Below are 15,076 nucleotides of genomic sequence, written 5' to 3'. Positions count from 1 at the left end.
TTACTCATAGCTAGAATATTTGATGCGTGCGACTAGGATGAAACGTCCGCGTTTAACCCCTAAGACCCCCAGCAAGAAAAACAATCTAAACAACAGATTGCTTTGTGCTGTGCAATAAGTTATTGTTCGGCTGGAGAGTGCTGGATAATTGGAGGTTTGTGGTCTGCGCCGGCCTCTTTGTGATACTTTTTTGTGAACTCCATGTTCTTATCCCTCGGAGTGCTGTCGAGAATGAAAGAGCTCTGTAAATTATATATTGCCTGGATACACTTGGCATCTTTATGTAGCCGGCGTACAGATAAATTAAGGTTCATTATAATGCGGGAACTCGAGTCATTGTTGGACGTTTTTCTGCTTTTCATTGTTTGCGCAGCTTATTTCTGCCTATTGCAAGGGGAGATTGTAATAAGTCTTATGTATGGAATGAAGAACAGGGAAGGTGTAGGAAGTAGAGGCTTGGGTTGAGCGAATGGGAAAGATCGGATTCCGATCGGCGATCGAGCAAATCCTGAAATCGGCTCAACCCTAGTAGGGACCCCTCGATCATGGCGCTTGTTACAGCTCAATCCACCAAGAAGGTCTTGGTATTTGCCATCCTTGTAGTGATGTAACTTGCAGCTTCCGGGCCCCAATGCAAATTCTGTGATAGGGCCACGACCTACTTTGCACTATTTAATATAGTGGTGTATGTTATGTGGCAGAGGGATATTCATGATCCGGGGCCCGATAGCGACCACTTAAACTTCTTGCAAGCTGTGACTCTATCAAGCGGTTGCAAAGTTCTACTTGAAACATGTTCTTAAAGATTGGTCTAGGAGAATACTGTTTCTCCTTGTGGAGACTTCCAGTTGATGTAAGGACTCTTATAGGCTAGGCAATGCTCCTTGGGATTAAAGGTATGCAAATTAGCTCCGATCGAGGAGGAATTATGCAGCGTCTTTAGATCCACCTAGATTTAGGTGAACCTTCCGAGATCGTTTTGGAAATATTCACAAGGTTCCTTGGCTTACCCATTACAATTTGTAACCATTAAGCTTGCTGTTGGGTTGGGCTGGTGGAATAGAAGCTAATCTGTAGAGTCATCTTAAAGGGATTGTCCATGATAGCCACTTTTTTAATATGAGGTGAAAAACAAAACAAAAACATACTCACCTGTCCCCGGTACTCCGGTGTCTCCCAGCCCAGTGGTACTTTTGCTCCAGTGTTTCCTTCCAGCAGAAGTTCCCGATGCACGTGACTGGCCGCACTGGTCTAAGAAAAGGACGTGGGATGTCCCAGACCGGTGGGAACTCCCTCTACAAGGAAACACCGGAGCAGCAGGAACAGACTCTGCTTGGAGACACTGGAGCCCTGGGGACAGGTGTGGATGATCTATTACAATTTGTTCTACTGAATCCACGTCTGGCTTTATCTTAAAACTGAAGCAAAATCTGCAACAAAAAAGCGGCTTTTCCCCAATTTGGGGCCTCAGCCTGAAGGACCAATAATTGGTTGAACAAATTTTAGTTTGTCGGGAGATCAAATGTTTTATATGGCTGCAAAAATGATCCATTATTGGTCTCACCTTCCAGGGGATTCCTACTTATCAACTTTGTAGTCTGGGGGAAAGGGATGCCTTCAAGACTGCCCAAAAAATTGGCCACAATGCTCCTTCAGGGCAGGTGGTGATCTGGAACGTACCAAAATTGCCTGGATTTTTACAAAAAATGATTGGATTTGCTGCTGACATAATGTAATGGGTATGAGCGGAGAGGGTTAACAGTGATCCCATTGATAAATGCTCACCCCCCTTACAATCCTTTTCTGCCTATCTCTCATGCTTGTTAGCGGCAGAGAATCTTCCCATGTACGCGGACCCTCGGAGTGTATGTGTACAGCATGTGATTCTCAGATTACGCTCCAAATATGAAGCAGCTTTAGGCAACCAAGATCAACCAAGGGCAGACGTAGCTTTGAGGTTATCAGGAGATAATGATGCAGACACCTTCTTATTCTCCGCTTAGGCAGGCTGTCTTATCCATGTCTTCAGAAGTTCCCCTTCATGGCAGTTTTAACAGGCTCTGCTTGATGCCTATGGATCTATCAGAGCCCAAATATTTTTAGAAAGGGAGCCGGATGAGTAAAAAATATCTCCGTCCATCTAGCTGATGAGGATCGCAACACAATAGTTTACTCGTATTCTGTTCCATATATTGTATTGTCATACTTTTTGCAACCTGCTGAATATAGATCTGACAAAAGTAAGGAGCCTGACTACGGGATTGCTTGTAGTCTAGTACAATGGCGACACAGAGGTCTGTATACGAGATATAGAATTTATTTTAGATGCATCAGAGCAATTGGTTACAATGTTGCCATAGTCTTCCAGTTTATACATGACATTGTAGGGGCTCCTGCTCACGTCCTAAGCCATGCCCACCAATGCAGGTAATAATTTATCTGCAGCATCATGGTTGGTGTGGTGGTGGCCAATGGAACAGAAGATTCCCCATTTGTATTCCAACTAGTCAATATAGACCAGGGCTGTCCATCTTTGGTGGTGTAGTGGCCAAGCAAGGAATCAGAAACTTGCAGGACCTGGTATCGCCAGGCACTTTACATAAGATGGTTTCCGGTACAGACCAACCTCACAGCAACATGGCACCAGCTTGTTGAAACGCAGGCAATGGCTTCCACCAGAGTCGGTAGGTCAGCAGGATTCTTGGATTCACGCCAAGCTCACACAGACCTGGGCTCTTAAGATAGTCGCTACAGTTCACTGACTTACGGGATGGGCAACAAACCAGATTCATATTAAATTTTCCAAAAATTTTCAAAACTTCTCCAGAACATGGAACATGTTGGAACAAAAAGTGGCAATTAAAGTGACAGTAGCCTAAGACCATTATACGTAGTCACATACAGTAGTTACATAGTTGATGAGGTTGGATGAAGACATCAGTCCATCAAGTCCAACCTATAACCCTACAATCCCTACAGTGTTGATCCAGGGGAAGATAAAAAACTTCATGAGGCTCCGGCCAATTGCCCCATTTCAGGGGAAAAAATTCCTTCCTGACACCAATCTGGCAGTCAGTATGAAACCCTGGATCAACCTTATACAGTATTAGCAAACCATGACATACACAATAATACACATATAACGCAGACGGATAATGGTCAAGTCTTGCCCCAAGTGAGGACTCCTGCTTACGAACTACTTAGGACACGACTATGGAAGGGGACGACGTCCGCCGACTTCCACCATCATCTTCATAGCTCAGTGACTCGACCCTTTACCATAGCTTCAATACAAATCATCACCGACAACCTACACAAATGTAAGTCGACACCTTCATCATGTGGAATCATTCCTGAGGTTGGCATTTTTAGTTCCGCTCATCAGCTCGCGGGCTGCGCTCCATGTTTTTTGGACAGAAGACATTTGTTTAGTAGATGTTTTTTTTTTCCCGCCATCTGGAAGCTTCGTATCCAAATGTATCTGATGATACTTTGTGTACACATAACATTAAATAATCCACAGTGGAAGCCAAGATGTTAGATCACCCGTTACCATTTAACGGGAATTAATGTGTATTTAAGTGGTAGTAACGGTTCCATAGGATGTCGTATGATGAACCGTAAATGATGTTAGCGTAGACAAACCATCGCCCATTACCAAGAGTTGCTGAGCTCGTTTTGCATCGTATGCTGTAGTGATTTTTTATTAAGCACAGGGGTAAATACAATCCCTAGGCAGACGTGAGCGCTTCAGGCGCGATGTCGGGACGAGATTTTCGTAGACTCTTATTTGGAGACGGCTGAATAAACTATAGAGTTACATTGTCCTCCTTATTTGATGGTGGTAATAAACTCTACGGTATTATTTAGACGTTGCGCTCCTACACATGTGTCGTGTCCTTTCTTACCTTTGGGGGCTCAAAAAACGGAAACCCAATTAAAAAGCAGTTACCCCTGGAAACCTGCGGACCCCATAGAGCAGGGGTACCCAATACGTTGGTCGCAATCTACCGGTCGATCGCAATGGACGTATGAGTTGATCGGGGGATGCAGCCAGGGATCCCCGGTGTCTGCTTGTTCACAGTGCAGGCTGAGAGTCGACCGGGCAGCAGCAACAGCTCTGGGGGATGACGCGCTCCCCGCTCTTAGGGATGGAGGGAGCCGGGGTGCTGCTTGTTCACAATGCAGGCTGAGAGTCGACCGGGCAGCAGCTCTGGGGGATGACGCGCTCCCCGCTCTTAGGGATGGAGGGGGCCAGGGTGCTGCTTGTTCACAGCGTAGGCTGAGAGTCATCTCCGGACACTGGCAGGCAGGGCTACCACAGTCCCAGCCTGCCAGTGTCCAGAGATAACTCTCAGCCTGCACTGTGAACAAGCAGACAGCCAGGATCCCTGGGCGGCCACAGAACGCCGCTATCTCCTGCTCTCACGCTCTGCCCGGCCCCACCCACATGCCTGGCACCACCCACATACATTCCCCACCCCGCCCACAGGCCCATCCCGGCCCCGCCCACAAGAAGTGGGTAGTAGATCTTTGGACTTGGTCATGTTATAAAGTAGCTCACATGCTGAAAAAGTGTGAGAACCCCTGCCATAGACTATAAATGCTCGCAGTATTTTTCAAGCAGATTCGGAAACAGAATTCCCAAATGGAGACCAATCTTGGGCGTGAACCAAGGAATCGGGCATGTTAAAGATCATCAGCCCGATATTTATCTCCCCCAACATGTGCTGGAGAGTCTTGACGTCCTCACACACATTAAATGGTTGCCCAGTAGGGTTGAGCGATCAGATTCCGATCGGTGATCGAGTAAATTTCACGATAGCGATTGGAATTCCTATCCAGATCTTTTCCAGTGGGATCGAGGTCAGAGGTTATCTCAAGATCGGCTCAAACCTAAAAGTGACTTTTCCCATAGAGAAGCATTGACTAGGGTTGAGCGAAAAGATCAGACTCCTATCGGCGATCGAGCAAATTTCACGATCGCGATCGACTGGAAAATGATCAGAAATTGGATTTTAAAGTCGATCCTGAAATCTCAAGATCGGCTCAACCCCATTGCCCAGTTCAGTTGAATTTGGCAATTTTGTCAAAAATGTATCCTAAACCTTCAGCATAAAACATAAGAAAGAAACTGATTGACTCCCGACTTCTGTAGACTCCGAACAGCAAATGTAAAGTGACTGTATCTGCTGGTAATAATCTATAGATATGTAGCCACATAGAACGAGTATATCCCATAAAGCATTGATACAGTGTTAAAGAGAATTCTGCAATTTCATTAGACTTCAGATTTCATGGACTAAATGGTAAATTATAGAGATAAGTGAAGGCTAAAGAAACCTGTAGCCTAAGGGAATGGCATCAGTCGATGTGTCCTTGAGTCTGTCTTGGCAACTTCCATCAAGCTAATAAAGCATGTAGTCCTACTATATCGTGTTCCAGGAAGCACGCTGTGTTTCTATGGTATGACAAAGCAAAATTCTGTCCCTGTATATAGTCGGAAGCCTCGTTGTTCTCAGATCTGGTGCTATGGTTAGTATATGATAGACAGAAGTCCGTCTGGCATGTCTGCGGATCTATGGCCTCCCTCAACTACCCAGCCCTTAGGCACTACCTTGCTTCCTATCTACTTTACTGGCCATGGCAGATGCCCAACCGTCATAGGGTTCAATATTCCACTTGTCAATGCTAAATACTTGTGTAGTTAGAGCAATAACTTAATCTTAGGTTCCCAATTCATGGGATAGACCCTTAGCAATACCAGAGTGATACAGACATTCGGAGGGTATATAGAGTCTTTCCTCACCAGTCACCAAATGTATGGCATGAAATGACCGGCTTTAAAAAAAAGAAACGTGATTTTGTGATACTCTGTCTGGAGAAGTTTATGCTGTAGGTTTACTCTATGTGGCCACCCGGTGGTGGTGATGTGAATTGCAACCTGAGATATTGCCATTGCAAAAACCACAGCACTCTGCAAAGTGGAATGGACTATAGCAAATTACATCCACACATTGCAGAAAAATATGTGCAGTGCAAATGTTGCGATCTCCCAAACTGTTGCGGTTTTGTAAATTGCCACATGTCAATTATACCTGCTGAAATTCTGGCGGTTTTCCTATAGGTATAATGGAGCAAAACTCTGCATATGTTCTGTGAAAAGTCAAATACGTTTCCTCCACGTTTTTTCCCGCACGCTACGCGGGGCTTTAGTCTACTACAGTTTTCCGTATAGCTAATTCCTCAATGTATTCTCCTTCTATTCCAGTATCGCTCTCCGCCGCCAGTCCCGCATACTTTAGAGGATTTACGCTCATTGCACTGAAGGAAGGTAAAGATGGGGAAAAGGAAGACGACCACGCCGGGTCCTTTCAGGTAAGAAATTCCAGATGTTACGATTACGTTCTGACAGTCTGGGCTTGTCCGGATTTCAGTGAGTCAGAAGCTTTGGCAACACAAGACGCACTTTACATTTTTAGATTGGGTATCAATTCAGTAGAAGGAAATACCAAAGGAGAAGTTTTTAGGTTTTGGGTTTAGGTCTTAGATTTCCTTGGTTGTCCCTTTGCCGTTCCAGAACAGATCGTATCCCATTTTGTTACGCCTCTCGAAACATTGATGCTAGGTTCACACTAGTGATGGGCTCTCCATCAAATTGCAGAGTCATTCCGCTACCACAGCGGTTATACATGCAACCCGGTGGACCCCACTGACTGTAATGGTGTTGGCCATTTCGATACTGGAAGCGGTGGAGAAAAAAGTCCTTCGTGCAGGACTTTTTTTCTGCACCAATTTTCGTCAGTCTCTGCAACAGAGTCCCCAATGGAGAGACAAACCCAGCGTGGAAGGTGCAAATCTGATCCTGGGCTTAAGGGTAAGTTCACACGGAGTAAAATGGAGTGTATTCTGGAGTGTAATTTTACACGTGTAAAAAAATTTACACGCGTATTTTGGAGCGTTTTTTTACACGTGGCGTTTAGGGAGCGTTTTTTGGAGCGTTTACGCGTGTAAAAAAACACGCTTCCGTAAACGCTCAAAAAAACTCTCCGTAAACGCTCCGTAAACGCCACGTGTAAAAAAACGCTCCAAAATACGCGTGTAAATTTTTTACACGTGTAACATTACACTCCAAAATACACTCCATTTTACTCCGTGTGAACTTACCCTTAGAGTCCAGTAGGTGGTCAAACTCAAGAACTGCCAGCCTGCCCTATATTGCTGTCAATTACTAATTAGGACCGCCCACTGGACTCTTAAACATGGAAAGAGGCGAGACGAAAAGTCAGACTATACACCGTGACAAGTTCACTTATGGGTTAAACCAATATTAGAACATTCCTGACTATCTGTAAACGGAATCTTCAGAAAATCGAGACAGATTTATCTTTTCATTATCGGGAATTCCATTACAGTATGACATCACAGACCCCGCTGCGGCTAAGAACATGCCGGTGCTGGATTGTCAAGGCTTCTTCGTTCTACCGACCGGAACTCTGTCTCACCACAAATAAACCACAAAACCATCCTCGCGTGTTGTTTTAGAGATGGGAAGATATTGCAAGAATTCTCTGGCAGGATTAAGTTATCTTCAAACAGAACTGTAATGGGGAAAGTAAAAGCTATAGTATTAAATGGAAAAGCCTGGGGCGGCGCAACTTACCGGGAAGACAAGGAAAATAACATGTCTTGTGGTTGTCTGAAGCTTTCACAAAACACTCGGAGAGCGAAGAGGCAGAAAAAGTCATAAACGGAAACTTTGTCTCCTTCTGATCATCCGAAATTTGGAAAGACTATGTAAATCGACAGATGGAAGGGTCGTGAATGGCGCGGTGTAGAATGCGTGGGGTTTTTCACATTTCAGTGACATTTTTTGTACGGAAGTGGAAATTTCGAGCAAAGGTAAATCTAGTGAGCTATAATATCACGGCGCATAAAGGAAAGTAAGAAACCTGTCCAGGAGACATAAAATCTTATTTTCTAAAAACAGCACCACACCTGTACTCAGGCTGTATGTGGTATTGCAGTTCAACCCATTTGGTCAATGGAACGGAGCTGTATAGATACAATGTATGGAAATCGTGTCTGCCTAATTTAACAATGGACAAACCTCGGAATTGGTAGATCAGTCCCCAGAGGATAAGAATTGGAGGTCCAGGGTAGGTGCGAAGAAATAAAAAAATAACTCGTAATCACCTTTTCTGAGCTCTCCAGGCACCGCTATGACGTCCAGTCTTCTATCTCAGTACTAGAGATGAGCGAACAGTAAAATGTTCGAGATTCGATATTCGTTTCGAGTAGCCCCTCAATGTTCGATTACTCGAATCGAATATCGAACCCTATTATACTCTATGGGGGGAAAATGCTCGTTTCAGGGGTAGGCAACATTTGATCAAATTATACTTACCAAGTCCACGAGGGAGGGTCGGGCTGGATCCTCCGTGCAGTCTTCTCCTCGCTGCGTCCCCGCGGCATCTTCCGGCTCTGAATTCACTCTGCCAGGTATCGGGCCTGGGCAGAGCCGACTGCGCATGCTCGCACTACAAGCGGACATGCGCAGTCGGCTCTGCCCAGGCCGATGCCTGGCAGAGTGAATTCAGAGCCGGAAGACGCCGCGGGGAAGCTACACGGAGAAGACTTCTATAGGAGAAGAACCAGCGTTGAATGGCCGACTGTATAGCATTCGGCCAATCAATGCTGGTTCTGCATCGAACTGTTCCATTCAAATAGCGAGTGGTACTCGATCGAGTACGAGTATTTCGAATACCATAGTATTTGATCGAATACCTACTCGATTGAACACTACTCGCTCATCTCTACTCAGTACCTTTTGACCTTTTCCTTGAATGGGTGCATCAACGTCATGATGACTTAGGACTGGGGTAGAGCGATCAGGATCGGGAAAGATCGAATCTTGATTGGCGATCGAGCAAATTTCACGATCGTGATTGGCTGGAAAATGATCGAAAATTGGATTTTGAACTCTCAAAATCGGCTCAACCATACTGTATATATAATATACAATTGGGGTTGAGTGATCGGGATCGGGGAAGATTGGATCCCGATTGGCGATTGAGCAAATTTCACAATCACGATTGTGATCGGCTGGAAAATGATCGGAAATCGGATTTTAAAATCGATCCTGAAATCTCAAGATCGGCTCAACCCCACTTACGACTGACGTCAAGAAGAGGTTGAAAGAACACTGGACACCATTTCAAGTAGAACGGAGGTAAGGTGAGACTTCATATCCCCGCGTATAGTAATAGAACTTTCTGTTCTTGATTGGTCCAAAACTAAACTTACCAACAACTTCCGGAATATTCTTGACTCTAGTGAGGTTCGCCCATCTCTAGCCACGATACATTAAACCTTGGCCATTGTCTTAACCAAATCTGAGCTAAGGTAAGGTGGATGTCTCAGCGGGACTTGAGCATCTAGTGAGAGTTTTATTGCAGCTTGTCAATGGATTTGCCTGCCTGCTGCGAAAATGTATTAAATTTGCATAGTGAGAAATTGGAGTCTTTAACAAAATTTGCAAAAGATTACAGTGGATCGGAATACCTAACAAAAATATCAAACTAATCCTACATTTACATCTCAATAGGAAACATTGCATTATACCATGATCCGCTGCCATGATTGTATGTAGACAAATGCGCCACCCTGCCAGGGCTCCGTAGGCGCCAACCCCCATCCGTTGCGACTTCGGCTCCGGCACAAGCAGGAATGTTACCGCGGCTTTGTAAATAAAGCTTTTCATGCACGGCGGTGGGAAACGCGTAGAAACACATTTCATCTATGTGCCCTTTCATAGGCTCCTTATGGATTGAACAAATGAACTGGAGGAGAGAATCTGTTTGTTTAGTTGGCAGAAAGCGGCGAATACCGAGGTAGGAGGCGACAGACAAATCGATTAATGGTTTAGATAAATCACAGGAAAGCACAAAGGTGCAAAAAAATACAATTTAATACCAAAAGTTCAAAACAATACAATTAGGTCACACTAATCCGGCCGTACAATGGAGGATTAATGGTAAAGCGGGAACCTCGGCAGGAAAAATAGAGTCATTATTTCAGATGGATTGTAAAACTGAAACACCGCAGGGGGAACCCGGGGGACGTGGGGTTGTGTATTGTGTAGCAAAAAGAGAGAGAATTCTGAAACTAAAAGGATTCTATTATAGGAAGTCCAATGGGCGGTAAGGGATAAGGGGCAAATGTCTGCCGGTGATCACAAGCATCATGGGCGCCAAGACCAAGCCCAAGGAGAGATTGGCAAACCTCATCATATTGGATTTGGGTGGCTTGAGACTCTAATTTGGGTAGAACCAAGAGTGATATTATTCTAGATAGAGTTGATTCGAACAGTATTCGAAACATAGTTTCGAATACCTTACTCGTATAGGAATGAATGGGCGAACAGCAAGTGGTTAAGCGCCGGCAGCCGGTGCTGGCCGCACACCGGCCACTCCTATTCATTCCTATGGAGCGCGGTCTCTAATTATAGATATTGGACCCAAATCACATGTACAAACAAATGCCATCAATTACCAGTTGGATGGTCACATGAAGTCTAATGTTCTCCATTGAGAACACATATGGACGTGGCCAAACCATGTGTATGGGAAGTTTGAATGAAAGTCTATGCCTATCTTAAAGGGGAACAGGAAATCCCACTGATGCCCGGGGAAGGTTTGGAAGAAAAAATGAAGGTATCTACTCCCACCATTCCATCTCCATTCCTAATAATGGTGACATCACCACCGATACATCACCAGTCACTCACATGTGACCACAGAGAACAGTGATGGTCTACAGTGGTCAAAGGAGCTTTACCACTTTTGGTCCTGCCAAGACCAACATCAGAAGAGGTCCTCCACCCTTTGGTGGTTTTTCCTGCTAGACTGGAGAACCCCTTTAAAGGGGTTTTCCAGGTTAAATAAATGGTGACCTATCCATAGATTGTGTCCTGGATGATCCACTGTTTGGGTCGGTGAAGCTTCTTCTGTAGTACAGCGCCATACATTTGTACAGTGGATGGAGTTGGTTCTCCATCCCATTCAGGCCATGTGATGGGTGAACATGACATCACATGACTGTGAAGAGGAAGTGGATCCTAGGAAGAGCCTAAAACCTGGACTCCAGGATGTCGGACCCCAACCTAACTGATCCTAACGATAGGTCACCCATGAGTAAGTCTCGTAAACTCTACCGATGTAGCTCAGCTCTGCTACATCTGTACGTTACTTTGATTCAGTGGTAAAGTTGCTCCACCTGAACGTCTGGTTCCAGTACGATCATTTATAAGCACTTGACACGCCATATATCATAGACTTTTATGTACCCTGAACAGCTGGAGGATAAGTCGATCATTAGCATATATCTTGAGCTCTCATTAGATGTAATATTTCCAGGTTACTAACAGTTCCGGAGCGATAAAATTAATATTTATCTGGCAGATGATTATGTAAATGAAGTTTGATGCCCTTTCCTCCATAATTGAATCTTGTCCGTTGCAATCTTCCCATCTGTGCGGCGCGCGGCCTCTTCTTATCGGCTCTCACGCTTGTCCGCGATTCCTCCTATATCCCATTTAGCTTGTGTGTATAGGATGATCGAGTGTCTTAGGGGTCACTCTTCTCGCTCTTCCTCTAAATATTTCTAGGAATTGCTTAACATTCCTTGCACGCTTTCCCGTGACCTTATACAAGTCACATTGTGGTTTTTTTCCCCATGTCGTATGGAAAATGTTCTACTTGTAAAAGTTCTGTAAATTGTATCTACAAGAATAATGTTACTGTAATGAGATCCTGAGGTTGTCATTGTACTCGGACAGAGTCCACATTGTGCCGCTCAGCCAATGGAGGGGTTATTGGAAATTTCTTTGAAGTAGTATATACAGAGGAGCGAGTAGTTAAATACTTGATATTCCATATTCGTTTCGAGTAGCCCCGCAATATTCGACTACTCGAATCGAATATCGAATCCTATTATAGTCTATGGGGGAAAATGCTCGTTTCAGGGGTAGGCAACGTTCGATCAAACGGAACTTACCAAGTCCATGAGTGAGGGTCGGGCGTCCCCGCGTTGTCATCCGTCAATGAATTCACTCTGCTAGGCATCGGGCCTGGGCAGAGTCGACTGCGCATGTGCGCACTACAAGAAAATGGCCGCTTACAGTCAAAGTGGCCATTTTCTTGTAGCGCGGGCATGCGCTGTCTGAGCCCCACATATGCGTGAATAACCTTTAAAAAGGCTTTTCAGGCACCGCATATGTTATTTTAACCCCCCCCCCATTTTAAAATAAAACCATAAAAACATATTTGTAAATCATACCTTATCATGCACGTTGGGCGGTCCTCCAAGGTCCGACGTCATCTCGCTGTCATGCCTTCCTCTTCTTTCTTCTTCCAGCGACGTCCTCCTGTCTTGGCTCTTCTACACCTTCATCTTCGGTTCTTCCAGCGGGTTGTGTTCAAATCCCGCGCATGCGCAGTAAATCTCCCTCTGGAGTGCTACTGCGCATGCGCCGGTGCCATTTTTGTTGTAGTTCTAAGTACCCCTTAGAACTACGCGAGTGTACTGCGCATGCGCAGTAAGCTCGTGAACTTCTTCAGTCCGGAAGAAAAGAAGATGAAGGCGGGGAATAGGCTATTCGTGCATACGTGGGGCTCATACAGCATAATTTTGCTGATAGAGCCCCTTTAAAGCACAAGAACAGTTAAGCAGCCATCTTGGAACCAGTAAAGAGAAAGCACGAAACCCGAGACAATCTCTTTAAGATTTAATTATCAAATCAATTAAATTAAGACCAATTTGATACAATGTTCTCCATGTCCATAGTCATCAAATGGAACGTGAGGAAACTGACATCACATCTGCGCCGATCTCCACCAGAGATGATCTCACCCTCTGGGACACAGAAACCATTCTGAAGAGATGGGGTCAATGTTTCATCGTCTGGGATTTAACGACAGGCTGGAACTTACACTGTCATTTATTTCAGAACTTGTCACAAGATGATCTCAACCTGCAAATTGTGAAAACTTTCTGGAGAACGATGACTGCAGTTATAACAAAAAGTCTATAATATAGTGGACGGCCGCGGCGGTGTAGCGAGAAGCTCCTGGGATCCAGTGCAACATTGCTTACAAATCCCCCTCCATCATGTACCATTGTAATATTGGCGGCTTCTTATATGGCCGAGAAGCGACCTTGGGATCCCCTTGTTTATCGGTGCTCAACCCTTGGACAACATCATGGCTTCCATTTGGGTGCAGATCTCATATAACTCCACCATCTCTGGTCATGTACCAGGTAATATGAAGATCCGGAGAAAGCACTTAGAGTCAGGGCTGGGGAGTCGGTAGGTCAAAGCACTGACTCCAGGCCAACTCTGACTCCTACTCCAACTCCTTCATAATTGGCTGACAACCATGAACAGACAAAAGCATTAAAGGGACTCTATCATTAGATTTTCCATTTTTTAGTTAAAGGCTGTTCAGGTGCTGCTAATCGTTTTTTACCCCCCCCCCCCCCCCGTTTTTCTGAATTACCATTAAAATGTATATGCAAATCAGTCCTACCGTGCATGGTGGGCGTTCCGTGCGCCCCACGCGTCATAGCTTGTTCACACATTTCTCTCTTCTTTGTCCTCCTCCCCCATGTGATTCACCGCCTCCAGCCCGGTGGTTTCGATCAAAATCTTGCACATGCGCAGTAGCGCTTCCTCCCGCGCCATTTTTGTGTAGAGAACTGCTCAGTTCCCCTGAAAACTATGTGAGGGTGCTGCGCATGCGCAGTATGGTCGCTGATGTTCTCTATAGGAAAATGGAGCTGGAGCGTGTGCAGTAGCGCTCCGGAGGGAGCACTACTGCGCATGCGTGAGATTTCAATCGGAACTGCCGGGCTGGAGGAAGTCAAAGAAGAGAGGAGGGCGTGAACAAGCTATGATGCATGGGGTGCACGGTAGGACTGATTTGCATATACATTTTAATGGTAATTCATCAGGACCTTGATGCCACTGCTACATTTACGTGCTCAGGTTCATATATGTTGGTACTCAAAAGAATGTATTTCTATATATAACCTTCTATTTTTAGTATTATAGTATATACATTTGCTGTATTGTATATAGAGAATGTAGAGATAGAAGTGACATCTGGGCACCAAAAAAGCCCAAACCTGCTGCTGTCCCAGTGAATGACCCCAGTTTGCTGGTAGTTGAGGGCCCAGGAGCTTCATGTTACAGCCCTGGTTTATATTGTTACTTTGTTCCAATTTTAGTTGTCACTTTTTCTGCAACTTTGATACTAAATAACACTGCACTAGACTGATAGTGGAGACCCCTGCGGCCCGTAATAGTGTTGTGTGCGGCCCCCAACCACCAGGACATGAACATGCTGTCAAAAACAGCCGCGACGTTGCGATGCAGGGAACCGTAGCGTCATTACATGGCATGTGTTACAAAGCTTCGAGGGGACAATACCTTTGTACATATGAAATCAGACATATGGAGCTAAAGCGAAGCCCCCATGGACCCCCAGGGCTCCGTAAAAAGCTGAGCATTAATACAAACGTGTGCACGAGGCTTTAAGAGTGAACAATATTTTGCTTGACTGATTTTTGCAGAGAACGGCTCGAGCCAAATTTCATCTTTCATCCCAGGTCATCCAAAGACGAGAAACTGTTCAGACATGAATGAGCAAGACTTAACCGGCACCTTATGTATATAAATAGCCTTTATAGTCCTCGAAGGCAACCAAAGCTCTCTGACATTTCTGAAGAGACAAAACTTCAGGCCCGTTCTAAAGAAATTCATTCTGTAAAAGCTCCAAAATACTTCTATATATTATATCATTCGGGTTACTGGATTTAAAGGGGACCTCCGGGGATAAAACAACACGTCGTTAATGAATAGTAAAGACCAATAAAAGGAACTTTATAATACATCTTATTAAAGAAATCTGCTTCCTTCTCCAGTTATTACACATTAGTCTATGGAGAGGGGAGGGGGAGGAGGCTGCTGGACAATACATAGAAATTGCCATACTCGGACTCTGTTTTCTGACTC

The 15,076-nt window shown here is 44.9% G+C and overlaps 1 protein-coding gene across 1 annotated transcript in view; it reads left to right on the top strand.

Moving 5' to 3' along the window:
• Positions 1-15,076, top strand: part of SPON1 (spondin 1) — a 169,023-nt gene that overhangs the window by 16,724 nt on the left and 137,223 nt on the right. Inside the window, exon 2 of the mRNA XM_075280902.1 lies at positions 6,272-6,378. Within this exon, the coding sequence (XP_075137003.1) occupies positions 6,272-6,378 (107 nt within the window). The remainder of the gene's footprint in view (positions 1-6,271; positions 6,379-15,076) is intronic.

The sequence above is a fragment of the Leptodactylus fuscus genome, chromosome 7 (assembly GCF_031893055.1).
Source record: "Leptodactylus fuscus isolate aLepFus1 chromosome 7, aLepFus1.hap2, whole genome shotgun sequence".
Taxonomy (NCBI): domain Eukaryota; kingdom Metazoa; phylum Chordata; class Amphibia; order Anura; family Leptodactylidae; genus Leptodactylus; species Leptodactylus fuscus.
Note: the sequence above shows the minus strand (reverse complement) of the source record. Positions and strands in the feature narration are given on the sequence as shown.